Source organism: Bufo gargarizans, chromosome 1, assembly GCF_014858855.1.
Source record: "Bufo gargarizans isolate SCDJY-AF-19 chromosome 1, ASM1485885v1, whole genome shotgun sequence".
NCBI lineage: Eukaryota > Metazoa > Chordata > Amphibia > Anura > Bufonidae > Bufo > Bufo gargarizans.
In genome coordinates this window covers 530,778,373-530,803,535 of record NC_058080.1, presented here as the reverse complement: position 1 = coordinate 530,803,535, position 25,163 = coordinate 530,778,373, and the positions used below count along the sequence as shown (strand labels likewise).

Below are 25,163 nucleotides of genomic sequence, written 5' to 3'. Positions count from 1 at the left end.
TAATGCTTACATTGTGTTTTCTCCTGGTGTACCACAAAGGCTTGAAACTCAGGTAGACCTGTTATAAAGAAGGGTCAAAGCCAGTTTGCTTGTCTTCTGGAGAGAGATGACCTTTTTATGACTTTCTAAAAGTAACATCTTCAAGTACCAGAAGATCTGGATGTTTTTGTTGTGTTTTGAGTAGTTTACCAAATTTTTACTGAATCCCCCCCCTAAAATGAGGAAAATTGGCTTCTACCTCAGTTTTTTTTTGCCTTAGTCTAGATCAACTTGCAGGATAAGGCTACTTTCACACCAGCGTTTTTGCTGGATCCGGCAGGGTTCAGAAAAACGCTTCCGTTACTCATAATACAACCGCCTGAATCCGCTGTGAACGGATCCGGTTGTATTATCTTTAACATTGCCAAGATGGATCCATCATGAACTCCAATGAAAGTAAATGGAGAACGGATCTGTTTTCTATTGTGTCAGAGAAAACTGATCCGTCCACTTTGACTTGCATTGTGGCTCATGACTGATCCGTCTTGCTCCGCATTCCAGGACGGAAAGCAGTTTGCTCTCCAGTATGAGAACACAATGGAACAGAATGCATTTTGGAGCACTCCGTTCAGTTTAGTTCCGTTTTGTCCCCATTGACAATGAATGGGGACAAAATGGAAGCGTTTTTTTCCAGGTATTGAGACCCTATGACGGATCTCAATACAGGAAAATATTAACGCTAGTATGAAAGTAGCCTAACTGGCTGAACTGGAAGGGCAGAAGTCGAACTTCTTTTTCAGCCTTACAATCTATTTTACTATGTTATTATCACATTATATCAAAGTTAGGCCTCATGCATACAACAGCAGGCTCGGACAGGCCCACACCGGTACAGGTGAATCCCCCGGTGGGCCCCTAGCCTCCCACCTCCTGCACAAGGGGCACATAACACAGTAGACTTACTGCACTACATACATAGATTTAATGTACAGCTCCTCCACCAGCCTATGTTCATATGAAAAACTCAATAGATTATTAAAGAAACTCCCCATTGTGTCCCCATTATAGACACTGTCAGAGCTGAGATTACTTCTATGTATAGAGGAAAGCTAGCCAGTGTCCTCCTTTCTCCAGGACCTACCTACCTACCTTAAAGTTGCTGCAGGGACTCCCATATTCATTTATCTGGTAGCATCTTGCTACTGTGCAAGCAGGTAATATTTGAATGTATTAATATGATGGGCCCCCAAAATATATTTTACTGGTGGGTGTGGCGAAAGCCACTTCGCCACGGTGTTTTGGAGCGGGCTGTTTGCCCGCCTCCTGCCCCAGGATTATGGCCCACATTAACTTTGAAAGAGAAGACAGACCGGCCGCACAGCTTAAATCTGTGGAACTGTTTTGGGCAGAAAAGCCATGCTTGCGGCCGGCCAAATGTGACTTCCATGGAATTCGGGAACCCCTGCTCAGATCTGGGTGATTTTTGGATATGTTGTTCACCCAGATCAGAGCTATCCATGAATGTATAAATTATGGGGATATGTGGGGTTTTGGGGCATTTTCTGTGTTTGGGGGAAAAATGTGTGTTTTCTGCATGTGAGTGATTAAGTTAGCCCATTACGTTTGGTAATTGTATTTTGTGGATTGCGTCTCTGTGTTAGTTAATTGCGTCACAGACAATGCTCATTGTATTTTGTTGATTGTATTACAGACAGAGGGAAGGGGATTTTGTGTACAATTGCTGGGAAGGTTCAATACTGTAAATGCATGTGATTGGCTAAAATATAAACTGTCACAGTCTTCTACAAGGGCCCCAGGGGGAGTGTCCCTTGCTAGGAGACCTGCATAAAAGGCTGGAAAATAACCCATTAAAGAGCTCTGCTTGACCTCAAAACGAAGTGTCGTCTCGTGCTTGGGGGAATTGGATTGTATGCTGATTGCCAGGAGTGTAAGCCGATTGTATGCTTTTCCTGTTCCGCGGTTTCCAGGATTCGTGTAGTTTGCAGTTCGGCAGACTGGTGCTTGCAGTAGCTGCCTGTGCATGGAAAGGAGGATATCGTCTGAACGGAGTTGTGTGCTGAACGGTCCGCTACAATTGGTGGCAAGCAACGGGATCATTCTCACGGCCCAGAAGGACAGCTACAAGGCAACACCAGTTCCTGGATTACAAACTGAGGGCAACGCTAGTACCCGTACAGCGCCCCTATCTACAAAGGAACCTAAATCAGCAGAGCAAGCATGGAGCCCTGCTACACTCAGGAGGAGTTTGATAGAGAGGTTAATTGGGTGCTGTCTCTCTTGGGACCCAACCCTGCGGAGGGCCTCGTGCAGATCGTGAAGTGGAGGATCAGAGAGTACCTGCAGGCCATGGCAGCAGTGGACAGGGGGGAGATACCCCAGCAGCCGAGCAAGTTCCCGGGAGCTGAAGATGCCGTCCTTGCTCCCCAGCGGCAGTGTGAGTTACAGGGAGATGAAGGTGCCGTCCTACCTCCCCAACAGCCGAGTATTGTATTGGGAGCAGAGACAACCGGTCTCTCTCTCCAGCGGCAGTGTGTACCCTTAGGAGAGAAGACAGTTGGTCCCTCTCCACAGCAGCCAAGTGATCCACAGGGAGCTGAAGGTGCTGGCCTTCCTCCCCAGCGGCAGTGTGTCCTGCAGGGAGCAGAGATAGTTGGTCTCTCTCCCCAGCAGCCAAGTGATCCACAGGGAGCTGAAGGTATCGTCCTTCCTCCCCAGCGGCAGTGTGTCCTGCAGGGAGCAGAGATAGTTGGTCTCTCTCCCCAGCAGCCAAGTGAGTCCCAGGGAGCTGAAGGTGCCGTCCTGACTCCCCAGAGCCAGTGTATATTCATGGGAGAAGAGACAGTCGGTCCTCTCCCCCCAACAGGGACCAGAAGTACCGGAGGTCGCGGACCTCATAGACTGGTCCTGGGAGGACTCCCAGCAGGCAAGGGGAGATGGGACCGAAGTCTCTCTACCAGCCCTACAGGGATGCTGGGCAGTATGCCCAGATCTCCAGCGGCAGTGTGAGTACCAGGAGGAGGAGGTAAGCCATCCCTACCCTCCACAGCTGACCCCTACCGAGGTACTGAGGTCAGTAGAGGAGCCGTTAGCTTCCTCTGACCCTTTCCCAGCAGAAGAGCTGGCATCTGGGCAGAGCGCCGCTGGCCTCTGCCCTAACTTTCCCTTTGTCACCGGGCAGGACTATACCCCGATTGCTCCAGCGGAAGTGCTGGCAACTGGCCAGAGCACAGTTGGCCTCTGCCCTTCTTTGTCCCCTTGTCCCAGGTTTGTCTACCTGCAGGTCCCCCCAGCTGAAGCGCTGGCACCAGGGCAGAGTACCGCCGGTCTCTGCTCACTCAGCGACCCACAAAGCCAAGAGACCAGTGCCCAACACAGCCATGTTGAAGCCATGGGACCGAAACAAGCTACAAAATTCCCCGGGTGCAGTAACCAAGTGTTGGGGGGGGACTGCACTGCAGATTGTATATTATTGTGGGGGGGCTGCCTTATTGATTGTAATTTACTGTGGGTGGGTGACTCGACTAACTCAGGCACTGACCGACAGAAGGTCAGCTACCTGGTTAGTCTCCCCCCGAATGGGAAGATATGTGGCGAAAGCCACTTCGCCACGGTGTTTTGGAGCGGGCTGTTTGCCCGCCTCCTGCCCCAGGATTATGGCCCACATTAACTTTGAAAGAGAAGACAGACCGGCCGCACAGCTTAAATCTGTGGAACTGTTTTGGGCAGAAAAGCCATGCTTGCGGCCGGCCAAATGTGACTTCCATGGAATTCGGGAACCCCTGCTCAGATCTGGGTGATTTTTGGATATGTTGTTCACCCAGATCAGAGCTATCCATGAATGTATAAATTATGGGGATATGTGGGTTTTGGGGCATTTTCTGTGTTTGGGGGAAAAATGTGTGTTTTCTGCATGTGAGTGATTAAGTTAGCCCATTACGTTTGGTAATTGTATTTTGTGGATTGCGTCTCTGTGTTAGTTAATTGCGTCACAGACAATGCTCATTGTATTTTGTTGATTGTGTTACAGACAGAGGGAAGGGGATTTTGTGTACAATTGCTGGGAAGGTTCAATACTGTAAATGCATGTGATTGGCTAAAATATAAACTGTCACAGTCTTCTACAAGGGCCCCAGGGGGAGTGTCCCTTGCTAGGAGACCTGCATAAAAGGCTGGAAAATAACCCATTAAAGAGCTCTGCTTGACCTCAAAACGAAGTGTCGTCTCGTGCTTGGGGGAATTGGATTGTATGCTGATTGCCAGGAGTGTAAGCCGATTGTATGCTTTTCCTGTTCCGCGGTTTCCAGGATTCGTGTAGTTTGCAGTTCGGCAGACTGGTGCTTGCAGTAGCTGCCTGTGCATGGAAAGGAGGATATCGTCTGAACGGAGTTGTGTGCTGAACGGTCCGCTACAGTGGGCCCTAGGCACCCTAGTCCAAGATTGTACAACAGTATCTGTTTTTGGTCTGCAAATCGCAGATCTGCAAAACAAGGATACTGACCATGTGTATGCTGCCATTTTTTATTTATTTTTAATCTTCTATAGAAATGTCCTATCCTTCAATACAGATAAAAATAGGACACGTTCAAATTTTACATACAGTGTTTGTTGTAAATGTGTGGACAGCACACACAAATTTATGGGTCCATATTTGATTTGCAAAAAGTCCATTTAAAGAAAGAAAATGCCACGTTTTTTGTCTGACAGTCCTGTTGGTGCACTTTCCTCACTTGCAGTTCACTGGTAGGTCCGCAGCCTGCCAGCACTACGTATACTTGAAACTTCCTACCCATAGTGCTCACTGTGCAATCCAGATTCATGGAGCAGGAATGAGCGGAGATAATGATAACGATCTAGGGGAGAGACCTGTATAGCGCACACACTTATCCACCACTCCCCAGACAGTCTGTGCCAGGGATGTCAAACTTGTGGCCCTACAGCTCTCATAAAACTACAGTTCCCAGCATGCCCTGATACCTGCCAAGAGTTTGACATCCCTCTGCTTTGCTGTCGGTATGTTAGATCATTAACCTGTGTCCCTTCTATACAGATCACCACCATCTAATTTCATTATTTCTTCTGTCCCTTACTTAAATTTCCAGAAACAATGGTTGGGTGGTAAAACTTCAGAACAATCAGTCCTGGAGTTGATGAGTTGAAAGAAGGAAAAATGGGCAGCTGTAAGGATCTGATAGGCTTTGACATAGGCCAAATGTTGATGGTTAGATAACTGGATCAGAGCATCTCCACTGTCGCAGGTCCTGTGGGTTGTTTCCAGCATGGAGTGGTAACTAACTACTCAAAGTGAACTAAAGGATAATTGGTGAACTGGCAGCAGGGTCATGGGTGCCCAAGACTCATTGATGAATGTTAGAGGAGGATGCTGGTTCCTGTCTGGTTCTATCCCAGAGAAGAGCAATTTGTATTACAATAGCCAAGAGTTAATGTGCTGGAAAAACAATCCATGGAGGCCCCACCATACAAGTTACAGGACCTTATTCTTTCTATCCAAATTACTGATTACCCCTACAGACAGTACATTGGCTATTTCTGGTTCTATGCATGTTTTAACTGACAGAACCTTGGCGCTATAGTCTACAACAGGGATGGGCAAACTCGTCCCTCCAGCTGTTTTAAAACTACAAATCCCATCATGCCCTGCTGTAGGCTGATAGCTGTAGGCAGACTGGGAATGATGGGATTGGTAGTTTTAAAACAGCTGGAGGGCTGAGTTTGCCCATCCCTGGTCTACAATACACTCTCGCAATACGGCCATGCTGAACCATGGGCACAGGAAGGGGCAAGGAACAAAGAGCAGTGATCCCACCCCTTCATCTATGCAGCAGTGCCCATCAGAAGACATGGTGCAAGCACAGTGGGGAAAAACTGTTGAAAAACAATACAGAAGATGAAATTACTTGGACAGTTTATTATGTCATTGTAGGACACTACTGTAGTTTGTTTTGTTTTTGTCTGAAATCATAGGTAAACTTCTAGGTCCTGTGACTTCCTCTAATACAGGAGCTATTCAGTCATCATATATCATGTTTTTTTTTCTCTTTTTGTAGGTGGAAGTTCCGAGGATGGATTTTCTGCAATAAAGTTGACTGCTTTAGGAAGACCACAATTTCTGGTAATGTAGCACATTACTGTTTGCTAGTGTTGTGCTTTTATGTTTTTGGATAAGGGGCACCCCTGTAGTAATGGGGTTAGAATTGTCTGCCTTCAGCATTCTCTGTAGTTCTGTCTGTTTGATGGAGATCCCCCAAACCTATTAAATTCAAGCTTTGTTCCCCTGTGATTTAAGAAATGTCTGGTTTTCACCTTGACCTAAACATGCATACTCACTTATTTGTGTGAACACTTTCAAGTTGTCAGTCAGTCAACAGACATCTTGCCTGCATTGCCAGGTTAAGCCAGTAAAATGCCACAAAGAAAGACATTATATGACGACAAATACAGTTCTACTACATCTTATTCTCTACATCCATGGATGAGATGAGTGATGCTGATTAAATCCTACTAAGTTTTGCTCTGGTCAGTTAATTACATAAATAAGGATTATTTTATAATCGTTTTGAAGCTAAAGAAGATTTAGTGCAGTGTTTCCGTTCGCTCTGTCACCCTGTAGGCCATACAAAAGAAAAAGTGGAAAAAAAAGTGTAACGCTGTACTTTATTGACCGTTCTATTGAATTTGTAATTTAAGTGACTAGCAATGGTGGCTAATGTCTTAGGTACATAAGTCAATGCCACTTTAGGCCTCGCTAATTTAAGACACAAAGGAAAACCACAACTGATTATTGTCAGTTCTGTTATCTCTGCCGAACAACATTTTAACTCTTGCGTGTTACACTTCCGTGTTTCTAAATCCCTGTGCTCATAAAGGCACTTGATCACATCCTTTTATACTAATACATGTATGAAAACAAAATGTCATGATACAATTAATACATTCCCGTAGATGTCCACATATTGTAGTCTGAATGGGCAGCAGTGAGCATTTATAATTCAGATGATTTTGTGCAAAATGTTTTGCAGAGTCATTTATAGCGTTAAGATCCTGAACCCTTTTCAGGACAATGAAGTTTAGCAGGCTCTGCCCTATGGAATATGGACTTCATTTGCTATAAAGTAATTTTTGTATACCTAGTTAAAGGGACTCTGTCGCCAGTTTCTGACCCCCACTTTTAAAAATATGGTTCTGTGCATGGAGCCCTTGTGATTACTATTGTGGTCTTATAAGCTAAATCTGCTGGCTCATTTAGTTAAAAAAAACTTTCTATCTAACCTGTCAGTCATCTTGTTAAGGTGCCCAGGGCGTTGCTCATGGCTTGAAGATGCAGCCCCCCCCCCCCCCCGCCGCCGCCGTTGGTGCCCAGCTCCTCCTCTGCTCTCATCAGCGCCGCCTGAAAATACTTAGATACGCCTCCGGCTCTCCCTCACTCCCCCCTCCTTCTTTTCTAAGATCCCGCGCGTGCGCACAGGCCTGTGCCTGATGCGCCCATGCAGACTTTTCCGTTCAGCCTCATTGAGCGAAGTGCGCATGCGCGGGCACTTCGCTCAACCTCCCGATAACGCGAACACTGCCGCATGCGCGGGATCTTAGAAAAGGAGGGGGGAGTGAGGGAGAGCCGGAGGCATATCTAAGTATTTTCAGGCGGCGCTGATGAGAGCAGAGGAGGAGCTGGGCACCAACGGCGGCGGCGGGGGGGGGGGGGGCGGCATCTTCAAGCCATGAGCAACGCCCTGGGCACCTTAACAAGATGACTGACAGGTTAGATAAAACGTTTTTTTAACTAAATGAGCCAGCAGATTTAGCTTATAACACCACAATAGTAATCACAAGGGCTCCATGCACAGAACCATATTTTTTAAAAGTGGGGGTCAGAAACTGGTGACAGAGTCCCTTTAAGGTGTTTTTGTTTTAGCATTGAATTCCGGTAAAGGGTTTTTCAGGACCAGAGTTGTAGAGCTCATATACATGAACATCCCATAGTCTCCATTTTAACAATTTGCCTTCTTCACTTAAGGTGCGTTCTTTCTCGAATCTGCATTTTGGTCACGTGGCCTGTGTTGCTAGATTTCCTCAACGTCCTGTGGCGGTCAATTTTTTCCCCCCCTCAACCGATCAGTTTCCGGCAGTGAGAATGGCGCGTTACAGCTGTTGTCACTAGTGATGAGCGGCAGGTGCCATATTCGATTTTGACGAAATTTGCAAATATTCGATAGAATATTAGTTTAATATTCGTCGAAATCGAATATTCATCATTCTAGTTATCACGATTAATATGCGATTTAAATAATCGCGTATTGCGATTTTAACTTAAGGCTACTTTCCTATTGGTTTGATATCTAGAATTAGCGAAGATGACGAATGTATTTGTCTTATTCGTCATATTCCTCAAAACGAATATAACAAAGTATTCTCCATCTTCGTTTTTGGCTACCTATTCGTCAACTTTGCTAATTCTAGCAATCAAATAGGAAGGTTGACTATAGAGACAGCTAAGTTTAATTCGCTATGCGATTTTATATTACTTTGCTTTTAAAAAAAAAATATTGAATAGTTAAATACTTGATTATTATAATGATTCTATTTATAAAAAAAAAAAGCTAAGTAATATAATCGCATAGCGAATTAAACACAGCTGTCTCTATAGTCAACCTTCTTATTTGATTGCTAGAATTAGCGAAGTTGACGAATAGGTAGCTAAAACGAAGACGGAGAATACGTCGTTATCTTCGTTTCAGACCTAGATACAAAAGACAGGGAAATACAACAAACAAAATACAAATAGGGAAGACAACACTTAACTTAAAGGGTTTCTGTCATGGGAAAAATCAGTATGTAGCTGACTGACATTAGCGATGTGCTAATGTCAGCAGTACATAACAGTATGTTTGTTAACTCCCTGCCTGCCGCCGTTCTCTTAAAAAACAGACTTTTATAATATGCCAATGAACCCTCTAGGTGCTATGAGGGCGTTGCTGCAGCACCTAGAGGCTCGGTCTACTCGCCTTTTGGCACGCCCACGTCCACTTGATTGACGTCCTTCTCTGCATCGTCCTCATAATCCCGCGCCTGTGCTTTCCCGTTTAGTATTTGGCTCAGGCACAGTGAGTGAAGGATGCTCGGCTGCTGCCAGGCGGCAGGCATGCCGGGGAGGCCTGTGACCTAATCGGTGCAGGTGTAGTGAGGAAGCGGGCAGCAGCCGAGCGTCCTTCGCTCACTGCACCTGCGGCAAATACTAAACGGGACGATGCAGACACGGGATTATGAGGACGATGCGGAGAGGTGTGGTCATTACCAAAACACCACAGACAAAAATTATCCACAAGGAACCATTCAGATTAACCCACATGTTGCCAGTCTCTCTGATCTCCTGGCACCTGTCACGGGAGTGTCCGTGACACAAGGATTTTTGTGTGTTGCACAAATGATCCAATTACCCAATGAACATTTGTTAGTGATGATCTGTTGAATTCTCAGCCCGTGTAAAGGGCCTTTAAGTATTTATGACCTTTTTAGTAATTTAGAGATAAGGGTTATTAGATGACCAGCACAAAGTGAAAGTAAAAAGTATGATTCACAAAGCTAGACAGTTAACCCTTTGTGACTAAATGGCTCAATATTTTTAAAGGCAATTGAAAAAATATTTTAGCCCAAAATGAGTGAAACGCAATAAAAAAAAAAACATCCTTTTTTGTTCTAATCTGTTTTTATTTTCTAATTGCATATTAATGTATTCTATTTTCTGAACAGGATTATAGGGCGACCATCTTGCCTGAGCTGTTGTTAACAGCATTTAGAAAGCAATAAGAAAATATTTTTAGGGCAGCCACATGGTATATAGAGACACTGGTTAGGAGGGGACCTCATTGACTTCTATGGGAGAGCTTTGTAGACCTGCTCTGAGACATGTGCAGAGGTCATTGTACAAGGAAAGAATAGATAAGATTTGACAATCACCTAAGACACATTCCGTTTAAGGAATATAATTGCCATGAAGGGGTGTACTATTGCACCACCTCCTTCCAATTGCTCCAGTTTTGATGTACACCTATCAATTAGGGCTCATGCACACGAGAGTATTTTCTGTATGTGACCGTTCATTTATTTTTTTGTGGACCGTATGCGGAACCATTCATTTTATTGGGTCCGCAGAAAAACAGAAGTTACTCGGTGTGCATTCCATTTCCATATGTCCGTTCTGCAAAAAAATAGAACATGTCCTATTAATGTCCGCATTATGGCAAGGATAGAACTGTTCTATTCGTGGCCAGCTGTTCTGTTTTGCAAAATACGGAATGCACACGGACGTCATCTGTATTTTTTTGCGGACCGCAAAATACATACAGTCGTGTGCATGAGCCCTTAGAGGCACTTACAGCGGTGAAGGGGGGTGATCATGAGCACTCTTTCAGTAATTTGTGCTTAAGTAGCTCTTCTGTGGGATCAGACGAGAAGGGCAATGAGGACTGATCGCCTATAACCCTGTCGGTGTAATCACTTTTGGAAGGTACGAAGTACTGCACACTGGGAACATCGCACAAGACCTGCCGTTTTGGAGATGCTCAGAACCAGTCATATATCCATCATCATTTTTGTTTTTTTTGTCAGTCTCTCAGATCCATACATTTTCCCATTTTTCCTGCTTCCGACACATCTGTCTAAACATCGTGACAGTTCACTTGCTGCCTGATGTATTGTATCCCTTGGCAGAGGGGGCACATGATAATCAGTTATTCACTGCTTTTAATGTTATGGCTGATCGGTATATTATAGTGGCTGAGCCAGTTATCTCTGTCATGTCTGAGAATTAATTTCCTCAAGGATCATCCATTATACTTTTGATGCTTTTTAATGGGAAAACGGCCGTATAGTATACACTTGCCAGCCGTTTGTTTCCATAGAGGAACTGTGTGAATTAATGAACCAGGCATACCCTGTAGCAATCAGTCATTTACCATTTCCATTCCGGTCTAACTTGTCCTAAATTAGCTCTTTAATGTGCCCTCCACTCTATTGCCTTTTTTGTTATATCTTATATCATGTGAAGACCTATTAAAGCCATTAGTATAGGCTGTGCAATGTTTTCATGGAAAAGAGAGTAGGAGGTAAAGAAGACTGATCTCTGCTTGTGTTTCTTACCCATCCGTTCTCTTCCCTTCAGTTGCAGTTTTCTGAAGTGCTTGTAAAATGGCGGAGGTTTTTCCACCAGCTGGCAGCAAATCAGGGCCAGGCTGGACTTGCTGCTGTTGAAATTCAGCTCGAAGTGGAGAAGTTAAAGGTAAGATCATCACCTTACAGTGTTGTAGATGTCAACCATTCAACACATTCAAAAACACAATTTTTTTTTTTTTGTTAATTTATTTTTTTACTGATGACCTATTGTCTGGATAGGTCATCAGTATCTGATGGGTGGGGCTTTGACACCTGGGACGCTAGCTGATCAGCTGTTTGAGGAGGTATCGGCACTCACTGCCTAGGCCACGTGATGTCATTTTCATCTGTCACATGGCCTAGGCGCAGCTCGGCTCCATTGAAGTGAATGGGACTGAGCTGGGATACCAAACACAGCCGCTGTATAATGTACGGTGCTGTGCTTGGTGCAAAAAGGCTGCGGCGATCACAGGAGCGCAGATGCCTTCTTAAACAGCTGAACGGCAGGGGTCCTGGGTGTCTGGCCCTTGCCAGAGAATAGGTCCTCATCAGCTAAAAAAAAAAATCTTGGAAAACCTCTTAAAAGCGATTTTGCGGGACTTCCCTAATTATTGATGATCTATCCTCAGTTCAGTTGACGCGGCTGTGTAGTCCCCTTTTTGTTTACCAGGCAGAGCGCCATACTTTTTGTAGTGTCTGTGCTTGGTATTACAGCTGTCTGCTGCTCCAATCCAGTTCGAATAAATGGGTCTGAGCTGCAATAACAGTCACAGCTGGTCAGGGCAAACCCCTTTATTTTGGCTGCTACTTTAATAAATGAATGTTTTTTTTTTTTGCAGTGTGTACAGGTGATCTGTTATGTGTTCTGTTCTAATTAGGGATGAGCGAATCGACTTCTGATGAAACATCTGAAGTCGATTCACATAAAACTTCGTTCTAATACTGTACGGAGGTCATTTTAAGCGGTCATTTTGTCTATTGGAGTAATTATAGAAAAAAGAGATCACGTCAGACAGGAGGTTCACACCGACATCTACAAGCCTGCAGAAAAGCAACGAAAATACATTTTTAATAAGACGGTAATGAGAAAGTTACTTTTCCCAGCGAGGGAAGTCAATTACACTAATTTAGTTGATTTCACTCTTCCACAGTCGCAGGATGTTCGAGGAGGTGACTCTTAATTAGGAGAATATGGCTCTTTCTGTGTACATTTTAACAAATGGTTTTTTTTATCAATGAGTGTACCTACTCATTGATAAAAAAAATATAAATAATAATGCACCAATAAGAAACCAGCACTCTGCCCTGCCTCTATGCTGGATGTTGAATAAGGCATTGGTGTACATTTTGGCCAAAGCGTAATAAGCCACTCACCATGTCAAGGTCGCCTCTATGAGTGGTCCCTAACACAAGTTCCTACCTGTTATGGCCCATGACAGCCACACAAAGTCCAGGGAGCGCAGGTACAGCATGCACGCCAAGCACACTCTGCTTTTAACCCCGTCCGGTGCCATTACAGCTTTCATCGGATCCAGGGATGCAAGTACCAACATGCATGCTGAGCCCACTAAATACTTCTCCTGGAGCCAAATGGCTACTGGTAGGTGCTATATAAGCAGACTCAGTTTTATACTGACTTTAAAACCAGCCTCCAGACCAGTTAGTCTGCCCTGGAGGCTGGTTTTAAAGTCCGTATAAAACTGAGTCTGCTTATATAGCACCTACCAGTAGCCATTTGGCTCCAGGAAAAGTATATAGTGGGCTCAGCATGCATGTTGGTACTTGCATCCATGAATCCGATGAAAGCTGTAATGGCACCAGACGGGGTTAAAAGCAGAGTGTGCTTGGTGTGCATGCTGTACCTGGCGCTCCCTGGACTTTGTGTGGCTGTCATGGCCCATAACAGGTAGGAACTAGTGTTAGGGACCACTCATGAAGGTGACCTTGACGTGGTGAGTGGCTTATTACGCTTTAGCCAAAATGTACACCAATGCCTTATTCAACATCCAGCATAGAGGCAGGGCAGAGTGCTTGTTTGCAGAATGCAATTGCATTTGTGTTTTTTGCGTTTGTATCTGTATTTCGCCATAGCAATGTGCACCTGCAAACAGGGTTGTGCGGGCTGAACCCCCCACATTTTCTTCCAATAAGAAATTGTTGAAAATGAACGTAATGATGATATATGTAAGTGATTACAATATTACAACAGAAGGATACGTTTATTGGGGAAAACTGTACATCTGAAGGAAGTCTCTAGTACTCTTTTGCGCCGCCTCTAGCCTGGGCACAAGATAAAATATGGTTGGGCATGGGGCATACAGGTGCCCTATGGTATCCTGCCGCACATTTGCGTAAAGATGTTGCAGCTTGCCCTGTACATCCGGCACACTCATAGGTTACTGAAACTGGCATCGTAGCGGATCCTATAAATCTGGTGACTGAGCAGGCCAAGAAACTGTAGCAATTGGTGGAGACATTCCTGGGAAACCCTGTTGGAAGCCCTGTCATGGCACTAACAATTCTGTCTGTGTTACTTATTATTTTTTTTTTTTTCTCAATGAGTGTATTTTACAAAAGAGGTTCTACTGATTTTGTTACAGAGGAACTATCATTTCAACAAATAAACCTTCTTCAGTATCTCAAAGGTATTCGATTTCACTTTCTGTATCAATTCCTTGCGGAACTCATAATTTCCGCTTGTGTTCACTTAGTAGGAACTGTCATCCTTTTCTGGCCTCCTCTGGTCAGCTCTTTGAGTAGGGTGCAGTGCTCCAGTGAGCGCTGCAGCTTCTTCCTAGGCCAGTGACATCACGTTTATCGGTCAGGTGGGCTTGGTGAAAAGCGCTGCAATACAAAGCACAGCTTCTATCCAATCAACGGCGCTATGCTTGGTAAACTGCGAGGAGGCCTCAGCTTACCAAGCTGATCAGCGAGGGTGCCAGTTGTCGGACCCCTAATCAGATACTGATACCTATGTATTAAATACTCGGAAAACCCCTTTAATCTAAATAAATAGTAATCCAAAGAGGGGAGGGACTTCAATTCCAAGTTCAGAGGATATCTGTGGACTTCCATGTGTCCATAACTAGCTCAATGTAATGCCATCTTTCCCTTGGCTACTAATCTGAATTGTTACATAAAGCACCAGAATGTGACTTTGAGGTAATGGGTCCCCTTACACGGGCCAATGATCAGAAGCGAATATTCATCTGTACATTTGTTCACCTGGTCAATACAGCAATTACCCGACAACCAATATAAAAAGGGATGTACTGCAAACAAACGAAGGCTGGGGATGAATGATCATGTTAATGATCAAATGTGCCCATACTAATGAAAATTCTAGATGTAAACTGCACTTATCGAGCACTGATTGGGACTTATTAATGGCCTGTCTATTTACTGGGGAAAGTAACAGGAGGGAGGGAAAAAGGAACAGGACTACTTATGGAACAGCGGAGCATAGGTTTGCGGGCCTAAATGAATAAGTACCACAATTCTCTCTCCGCTTCATTATATATTATCCTTGCTGTGATTCAGCCCTTTGTTCTTTGATCCAGTGTAGAAAGCTGTACAGCCGAATAAATCAGATTTGTGTTCCTTATTACAGGAGAGCCTGGCAAATCTTGGAATTGCTACAAAAGATGAAATTCATAACTGGTTCACGGGTGAGAATCTCGGACTATCAGGGTATGCCTCACTGATTAAATTGTACTTTTTATATCTTCCAAATGTACTATGTGCCGTATATCCTTGTTTTATTTTATCCCTGAGTTGTAAAATGGGAAATGTACGCCATTAATTCACACCTTTTTAAGTACCTTTTTGTTTAATAACGCGTTCACGCACATTGTTAAATTTCTTGACTCCGACTCTCCATGGATGTTGCTCCTAATATTTTTTTGGTGTGCTTTAAGCAAATAATCTTTAAGATACTCTATGCCACTCTTTATACTTGTGCATCTAGGCAACGAAAGTAGACATGGCCTTCATGTTGATATCCTCCCACTAGTATGAATGAATCAATGGTCGTACTAAAATAGTCGCTCAGTAGTCAGTGTTTATATCTGTGCAAAAAATCGAATTCAAAGATGCAGTACAAATAGAAAAATGGCAATATGCAACCAAAACTATACAAATGTGTACATTTACTCTCTTTTAGAGGGCTAGTGTACTGTCCTGCATGCTAACTTTCAGCACAATCTTCTGATATTCCTTTCATGGCTGCGGGAGTTTTATGCTTTGGAGTCCAGGGCAAAAATATTTTATTTCATATATATATGAAATAATAAATATATATAATAAATTTTGCAATTGTTGCACAAAATTACAATTTTTCTGTAGAATGCTTACAGGTTATTAGTGTCCAGGTTGGGAAATATTATTATTTTTTTTTTTGTTGTTTTTTTTTTAGGGTTTCCTTTTAGCACATTATATTCTAAGGTCATTATTGCTCAGATTCGGCGCCAAGTAGGTGTGTGGTTTCTAACCCTTTAGCGTAAAATAACATTCATGTATTTCACAGTGACCGCACAGAGGTTTCCGTGATTGACAGCCAGGCTTCTTCTGTAATGGGCAGGATCTGAGATGCCACTGATCCCTGTCGTACAACCCCTTAGATGCCGCAGTTGATGGTGACCGTGGCATCTGATGAGTCTAAGAAAGGGATGAGGCTCCCAACATACAGCTACATCAAGCAAAATATTTTTTTTTTATTGGACTGCAAAGGCCCAAAATAGGTCAACTCCTCGAGGTTAAGGTGTAACATCACTATAATGCTGAGAACAAAGCATCAATTTTATTTAATGCCTCTGCCCTGGGTAATAAATATCTGTCGACAGAATATATTTTTTTCTGAGCCCGCAAGGACAAATGAGGCCAGGCTAGAACAGCAATTTTGGTTGCTAGGGATAAAAAATATGTAAAAGCCCTCTAGAGATGTTTCTATCTGTGTAATGTCTTCATGCTGTTGTATACAGATCACTGTTTGCTATCAGCATGGCCTTTCCTCCTCTGCTATGCAGTAGATGATCCCCATTATGTCATTAACAACCCCGAACAGTTTGTACAGCAAGTGTTTGAATGTTAAAGCATCATCTTTTTGCACTATGCCACATTCAGTAAGTGATCTGCGTTCAGGGTGAATCACAATACCAGTGGGGGTCTTTAAAAAATTGTCAACGTTAAACTCGCTAGCTTCTACATAGTGGGAGTCATCTGTGCCCCAAACAGGAGATTCCTCCTATAAGGATGGGAACAAAAGTCAGTACCTGTGGGGTTCCATCATGAACAGTCCATTCAGTCCCTTGCAGTTGTACAGGAAAAGTTATTAGGAAATCTGCTGTATTTTGGTAGAAGGGATTTGCATATAGTTTTGGCACTCTTAATAGTTTAGCAGCATGAACAGGTTGACGTAAAATGCCTCCTGTGCAAACTCGCCTTTCGGAAAACATGAATCTCATTGAAAGCTAAAGCGTGTTTAGTGAGGTTGGCACCTCTAGGCCCTGAATCACATTTGCAGCTTTGGTAATATTTTTTTATTTTTATTTTTTGCTGCAAGGTCAGTTATACAAATTAGAATTTCCAAACCATCTACCATCAGGTGCATTTCAAAGAAAGTCTTTTGGGAGAAACGCTAAGATGACAGTGTAGCGCCAGCTGGCAGAAATGTAGGTTCGCCTCATAGTCTGTGTCGCCTTTTTATTCTGAATTGTTCTGTAAATATTTATAAAAATATCCAGTGTTACAATGTTACATTTATGAAGTTAAGTAAATATGACCAAAACATCACATGGACCTGTCTGTAGTCATGGTAACCAGAATGAAAATATCTGTAAAAGTAATGGACTCTTTTATAGAACTAGTGACATTTCTTATATTAGAATGAAAAAATCTTTACTTAATAAAAAAAAGAAATGTCTCTTGGATGGATGTTTGTCTTGAACGCCTAGTGACACTGGCAGTCCTTTTACACAGGCTGACGGTCATCCGGACGAATGCTCATTCCTGAGTATGACCCTGTATAAACATACCAGTGATCAGCCTAGTCTCTCGTTGATTGCATCTTTTATGTGGGCAGAAACATCAAAGTTTGTCAGTAGCACATCGCCAATAGACAATGTAATTCTAGGACTGGAGGGGGCTGAACGAACAATTGTAAGAATGATCGTTTGTTAAAAACTCCCTCCTGAAAATTGGCAAGTGAAAATGCAACACGCTACTGGGAGCGACGTCAGACAGTGGGTCCCTTTTAAGATGTTATCAGTGCTTAAAAGTTGCATTTCAGCAACAAGGGACTAGGTCTACCTAAGTAGTTAGCACTGGTGGTACCCAAGTGTAGGAATTCTAGAGTGGTGTAAGGATTTCCTATAGTTTCCCTTTGGTGCGGCTTTTGCACTTGTCATGGTGCTCCTACCTGGATATCCGGGACCTCGGGCGCAGTCGTCCGCAGCGGTGCAACTGAAAGGGTTAGGTGGTGAAGGATGAGGGTGAAAGAACTTGAGTCCAGACCTTTATTGTAATTAAACACCGCTTTACTTGAATAAACTTTCCTCAAGGAACAATCTTCCAAACTCGATCTTGGTCATCAGCAGGTTCTGGCATAAAGTTTGGCTGGCAAACACAATCAGCTCTGCTATGTTAGCTGGGTCAAATATAAACTTTCTCTCTTCTGCTGGACTTGGCTTTCTGTAGTCTGACTTTATCTTTATCTTGATCTGTATCTTTTATGTTTATCTTTACCCAGGGAATGTTTCCTCCTGGCTCTGAAGCTCTTTACTTCTCTCTCTCTCTTTGGCCTAGTAGAGCAGGCTCTGCTGGCTAGCACACAGCCATCCCCTTACAGGGGGTAAGCTGGACACAACCACTCCCCAAGATGGCGTAGAGTAGACTGACTTCTGCAGGCTTGTCCAGGAGGGACAAGGGCCTGCTGCTTCCCCTTACAGGGGGTAATCTACTCTGCCCTTCATTAACATTGAACTCCTCCCTCTCTAGAGAGGGCTGGAATGGAATAGAAGGTTCCACTTCAGGGAAACTAGCTCTGCCAATACTGCCGCCATCTGCTGGTGAACCAGGTACATTACACTTTAACAGTCATTTGCAAGCAAATAAACATACCAATTTTTCAGGACATGGCAATAAGTATGCAGGATAACTCAGGGTACACCATAGAATAGTGATGGGGTGAAAATAGTCATAATGCCCCCTTTCGGGGCGTTACAAAAACTCTATCTTCCTCTATCGTGTTGATATGCCCATGTAAATGTATCTTTAGGTTACTTTCACATGGTCAGTATTTGTAAGGCCCCCTTCACATATGACTGCTGATCCGGCTCAGTTACCATCCGGCGTGAAGCTGAAATTGCCGGAGCGGAACTAAGCAGAACCGCTTTCTATGGGATCATGCACATACATCCGGCGCATCAGTTGTGGTGCCAGCTGTCAAATAGAGCCAGACAGAAAAATGCGGCATGTTGAGTTTTTCTGTCCAGCACTATTAGTGGATAAACTCCAGGTCTGTGAAGTGAGTCTGACGTGCAGAATACATATATCATTTGTGTCCTGCTCCTGGCCGAAAATAGCTGGCCAGACTCAACTGATATATGTGGAGCTTGTGTCAAAACCAGGAGTAGAACCTACAGAAGCAAAAATATCATGGATTGTGCCTCTTCTGTATTTTGGACTCACTACTGGTACAAATACTTTTTCTGTTGTTTCCACTTTTGGGCTTGCAAAACACTGACCAAATGCTGACCGTATTAAAGTGGCTTAAGTCTACTAGAAGGTCTTGCTACAGACTTAGGCCCCTTTCACACGGGTGAGTTTTCCGTGCGGGTGCAATGAGTGAGGTGAACGTATTGCACCCGCACTGAATCCTGACCCATTCATTTCTATGGGGCTGTGCACATGAGCTGTGATTTTCACGCATCACTTGTGCGTTGAGTGAAAATCGCAGCATGCTCTATATTGTGCGATTTTCACGCGACGCAGGCCCCATAGAAGTGAATGGGGTGCGTGAAAATCGCATAGCATCAGCAAGCAAATGCGGATGCGGTCCGATTTTCACGCATGGTTGCTAGGTGACAGTCTATTCACTGTATTCTTTTCCCTTATAACATGGTTATAAGGGAAAATAATAGCATTCTGAATACAGAATGCATAGTATAATAGTGCTGGAGGGGTATAAATAAATAAATAAAAAGTTAACTCCCCTTCTCCTGTTAATCGCGTAGTTCGCGGTCTCTTTACTTCTGGAATGATGAGCTGTGGGCTAAAGGACCTGTGGTGACGTCAGATCACATGCTCCATCACCACGGTGATGGCTCATGTGATTGGAGCATGTGATCTGACGTCACCACAGGTCATTTAGCCCACAGGTCATCATTCAAGAAGTAAAGAGACCCGGAACTACGCGATCAAGAGGAGAAGGGGAGTTAACTTTTTTTTATTTATTTTAACCCCTCCAGCACTATTATACTATGCATTCTGTATTCAGAATGCTATTATTTTCCCTTATAACCATGTTATAAGGGAAATTAATAGAATCTTCAGAACATCAATCCCAAGCCCGAACTTCTGTGAAGAAGTTCAGGTTTGGGTACCAAACATGCGCGATTTTTCTCACGCGAGTGCAAAATGCATTACAATGCAAATCGTGCTTTTTCCCGCAATGCACCCGCCTCTTATCCGGGCCAAAAATATGACGCCCGTGTGAAAGAGGCCTAAAAGTTCCACGCTGTGAGTTCAACGCTGGGGCTGCTTTAATAAGGTCCAAAAGGCAATATTGTCCATTTTGCAGTCTTAAGACGTGTTTTTCTTTTTTTTTGTTGTTGTTTTTTTTTTTCTTTCTTCACGGTTGTGTGAATGTAGCCTTAGAGGGGTTGATATACAGGCGACAGTCACTAGAACCAAAGAAAGCAGCGTAAAATCGAATAGTCTTCAGATCAAACATGGCCAACTTTCACCTCTCCAAGAAGATCCAGAGGGACACAGTGCTCAGCAGAATGCAGCAGGTAAACTCCTGGTGTATCGTCTTCTTTTCTCACCACAGTAATGTATGGGACTTTTGAGAGGCAAATGAGCGGCGTGCTGCCTTCCATAGGAATATGCAATTTGGATTTATTATTTATTCATGCAGATTGAAAACCTGTGTACAACCCATGTGCATCCATTGCTGAATAATGTAAAGTGCCCCCTAATGAATAATGGAAGTGTGAACTAAGCCTCTGCCTTCTCCCACCCTGGTATCTGTTCCTTCGTTTGCTAAATAAGTAAAATAGAAAAGTTGCTGAAACTAGATTTATGATGAAACTGTGGAAACAATGACCATGGGAAGCCATACAGTAAAGCAGAGTAAGGCTACTTTCACATTAGCATTTTTAATTCTACTTTTGAGATCTGTCAGTAGTGGAAGAAAACACTTCAGTTTTGTCCCCATTCATTGTCAATTGGGACAAAACTGAACGAAACTGAATGCACCAAAATGCATTCTGTTCCGTTTGTTTGCATCCCCATTGCAGGCAGAATAACGATGCAAGCAGAGTTTTTCTGTCCGCGATGTGGTGCAGAGCAAGACGGATCCATCATGACACACAATGTAAGTCAATAGGAAAAGATCTGTTTTCTATTGTGTCAGAGAAAACGGATCTGTCCCCATTGTTTTACAATGGAGTTCATAACGGATCCGTTATGGCTATATAAGACATAATAGAACCGGATCCGTTCATGACGGATGCATGCGGTTGTATTATTGTAATGGAAGCCTTTTTGCAGATCCATGCCGGATCCGCAAAAATCTGTAGTGTGAAAGTAGCCTTACAGCATGTTGGAGCTGTACTTCCTCCAGAAACTAGAACAGCCAGGAACGTCTTTAACAAAACTTCAGAGCTCATTGGGGGACATTTATCATGAGGATATTAAAAGGGTTCTCTGGGAACCAAGAAGATGAAAATATTTAAATATTACTTCCTTATAAATATATTCACAAATATCTTTCATTATTTATAATGGATCGCTTTGTCTATGGAGCAATCATCAGGAGAAATAAAATGTCAGCCGTCCTATTAGCACACACAAAACCTGTCCTAATCGCACAGCAGGACAAGTTACTTCACAACACTGAGCTAAAGAGCTACTTTTTCCTCTTCTCTGTTCTGATCGTCGGGGATTATGATCATGAATACAGCTGATAAATCTTCGGCTGAATCTCTGTAGGAATGGAGTTCATGAGAAGACATGAAGTACAGAGAGGACGGACAGGACAGGTAATGTGGGGCTGTGGTAATGGAGACTGCATACAAGTGCTGCTGCTCATTACCCCATCCCCACCTCCTTTCTGTACTTTGTCTCATCATGAACTCCATTGCTACAGAGATTCAGCTGAAGATGTTATCAGTTATAGACAGAAACAAATTGGTAGGTGTGGACCAATGGACAGTCAGCTGCGGTGCCCTTAATAGGACAGGTTCAAAGTCCTTAATACAAAGTAGAAAAGGGGTTAACGGGTGCCGCGCTAATTTGTGAAGCAGTATACGGGATCAAGAACCAGAATACAACGTGCCAAATTCGTATGATGCACAAGCGAAAAAATCCCAAATCCATAAACAATAGTATACAGGCGGATCTCACACTTCCATATATACCATGCGAAGATTTTCAGCAACCTATTACTCAGCTGCACATATATGAAGACAGCTGTCTTACGTCTTCCAGTTCACATGCGAAAGAATGGATGTCCGCCTGCAATATGCGATGAAATCTCCCTTTTGGAGTAACAGTCACACGAAAAGCTTGATCCGAAACAGCCCGGATTACCCTAGTAAAGGACAGAAAAAGATTGTGCAATACCCTCGGGATTTAAAAGTAGGAATACTTTAATCTACTTACAAAAGGCAAGTTTTCACAAGCATGTAAAATACCCGACCCGGGTTTCGCACTTAGCTTCGTCAGGGGCTGCAATCCAAATGCCGCCAAAGGTCAACACTTATGTAGCAGTCATTGACCCCGGAACAAGTACGGACTTCCGTTTGTCCGGCAAAATGTTTAAACATTAGTTTAAAAAATAAATACTAAAATTGCCAAATTAGGTTCTGAAGACACATACATTTAGCAAAATACAGTAAAATACAATAAAATACACCAAACTAAAATAGTATTAAACATAATTGAAAGACTTTATATATTTTTATATAATAAAACATCTAAAATAATATTTTTTGATTAAACCATACAGACAGATTTTATATCCCACTCAATATTACGGTATGTCCATTTGGCTGCAATGTATTCATATCATAGATCCATTGCGCCTCCCTTTTATTAATCTGTGTGGCAGGATTACCTCCACGCCAGTGACGTTTCACCAATTCTACACCACAAAACTTTAGACCCGTAGGGTCTTTCTGATGGAACCTCTTGTAGTGTGCAGAGACACTATGAGTCTCCAGTCCTTTTTTAATATTTTTAATATGTTCGCCAACTCGAACTTTTAACTTTCTCAGTGTTCTTCCAATATACTGGAGACCACACGGGCACTCCAGTACATAAATGACTCCCATTGATTCGCATGAGATATTACCACTGATTTTTTTAGAGATAGATTTGGAGGCAGACACAATATCATCTTTTCTAATCATTTTTTTATCTTCTCTTGAGCGGTTTCTGCAACATGGACAGAAGCCGCACCAAGTGAAGCCGTTGCGCAATTTCGGTATACCAGAAGACTCTCTCACATAACTGTGCACAATACGGTTTCTGACGGTGGGGGCTCTTTTAAAAATAAATGGCGGTTTTTGGGGAATAAGTTCCTCTATAACTGGATCATTTCGCAAAACTTTCCAGTTATTTTGGATTATTCTTTTAATATGGGGGCAATTAATAGAATAGGTGGTTGAAAAGGCAAACTTATATTTTTCTTGAATCTGTATTTTATCTTCCGCAGACACTTTCTTTTTAATAGTACCCAAATTTTCCAACTTAATTTCTTCCTTTTCATTCAACAGGACTTCCTTTTTATATCCCTTTTCTACAAATCTATTTATTATGATGTCACTTTGTGTCTCATAATCTTCAATACTGGTACAATTTCTTTTTATACGTTTCAATTGTCCCTTCGGCACATTACAAATCCATGGTTCATGATGGCAACTATTTCTTTCAATATAACCATTGCGGTCAGTGGGTTTAAAATAAGTGACAGTTTTTATCTTTTTTTCATCTACCCTAATCTCCCATGATAACCCATGTTATCAGTTATATCCGTTATATTCAGGATGATGATCCTTGGCAAGTAAGGGTACTTTCACACTTGCGTTTTTCTTTTCAGACATAGAGTTCCGTCACAGGGGCTCTATACCGTAAAATAACTGATCAGTTCTATCCCCATGAATTCTGAATGGAGAGTGATCCGTTCAGGATGCATCAGGATGTCTTCAGTTCAGTCGTTTTGACTGATCAGGCAAAAGAGAAAACCGTAGCATGCTACAGTTTTATCTCCGCCGAAAAAAACTGAAGACTTGCCTGAATGCCGGATCCGGCATTTTTTCCCATAGGAATGTATTAGTGCCGGATCCGGCATTCTGAATGCCGGATCCGGCATTCTGTTCTGCGCATGCGCAGACTGAAAAAAAGGTGAAAAAAAGAAATGCCGGATTTGTTTTGCCGGATGACACCGGAAAGACTGATCCGGCATTTCAATGCATTTTTTCGATTGATCAGCCATTTTAAAGACTGATCAGGATCCTGATCAGTCTTACTAATGCCATCAGTTAGCATACATTTTGCCTGATCCGGCAGGCAGTTCCGGCGACGGAACTGCTTGCCGGATCTCTCTGCCGCAAGTGTGAAAGTACCCTAAGAGAGGAGGACGAGGCAGCTCATTAGCTTAGTGTCCTGAAGTAACTTGTCCTGCTGTGTAATTAGGACAGGTTTTGTGTGTAATAGGATGGTGGCCATTTTGTTTCTCCTAATGATTGCTCCCTAGACAAAACGAGCCATTATATCTAATGAAAGGTGTTTTAAGAATATATTTATAATAAAATCATATTTAAGTATTTTAATTTTCTTAACTCCCGGAGAACCCCTTTAAGTTTTGCAGGAGCCTGCGTTTGCGCCAAATTTACCAAATAGTGCCTGATGTTTGACAGTGTTCCTGCATCTTAACAAGGTTTTCCTGTTTGAATCAACATAGTTTTAAAATGATCATTTATGAAGGTAGATGTGATTTTATGTTGTATGAGGAATGTCTAACTAGACAGGTGGGAGGAGCTACAAACGAGCTGGGTGGGAGGGGCTATAAACTTGCTGGGTGTTAGGGGCAGTTATAGGGGAGTGTTTATGTAACTAGCTGGGTGGGAGGAGCTATAAACTAGCTGGGTGTTAGGAGAAGTGATATGGGAGAATCTGTAAGTAACTGGGTGGAAGGAGCTATAAACTAAACTAGCTGGACATTGTTAGGGTCGGTGATATGGGAGAGTGTCTATGCAACTACCTGGGTGGGAGGAGCTATAGACTAGTTGGGTGTTAGGGGCGGAGCTGGAGCTTTGGCAGAGAAAGAAGTGCATCATGGGTTTGGTTGGATACAGCAACAGGAAGTTATATATACGGGATGGAAACAAACCAGAGTGATTGGTTTATATGGTGAAAACATGTCAGGAGAGCCTAAATTGAAAAGCAAAAAAAGGGTGGGGAACATGTACATGAGGTAAGCAACTACATGAGTACATCTGGTAAAAACCCTAGTAATCGCTGGAGACCACTTTAAGGCCTCCTTCACATGAGCGATACGGAATCTGCTACAGGGTCTGTTCAGGAAAAAACTGCTCTTTTTGCAAGCAAGTTGAATAAATTTTGTCTGCTATTGCATTCAGTGTTTCAGTTTTTTCCATCAGGATTAAATCAATTTTTTACACGCGTGAAGAAAAGTAAAGAATAACACAGAGCTTCTCTTAGCAACCATCAGTGAAAAATAGACTGAATCCGGGTGCCATGCATGTGCTGTCGTT

The 25,163-nt window shown here is 43.0% G+C and overlaps 1 protein-coding gene across 1 annotated transcript in view; it reads left to right on the top strand.

Annotated features, from left to right (window-relative positions):
• The window catches only part of LOC122924379 (proline dehydrogenase 1, mitochondrial-like), a 152,103-nt gene that overhangs the window by 73,583 nt on the left and 53,357 nt on the right, over positions 1-25,163 (top strand). Inside the window, exons 5-7 of the mRNA XM_044275405.1 lie at positions 6,066-6,130; positions 11,174-11,290; positions 14,774-14,853. Of these exons, the coding sequence (XP_044131340.1) occupies positions 6,066-6,130; positions 11,174-11,290; positions 14,774-14,853 (262 nt within the window). The remainder of the gene's footprint in view (positions 1-6,065; positions 6,131-11,173; positions 11,291-14,773; positions 14,854-25,163) is intronic.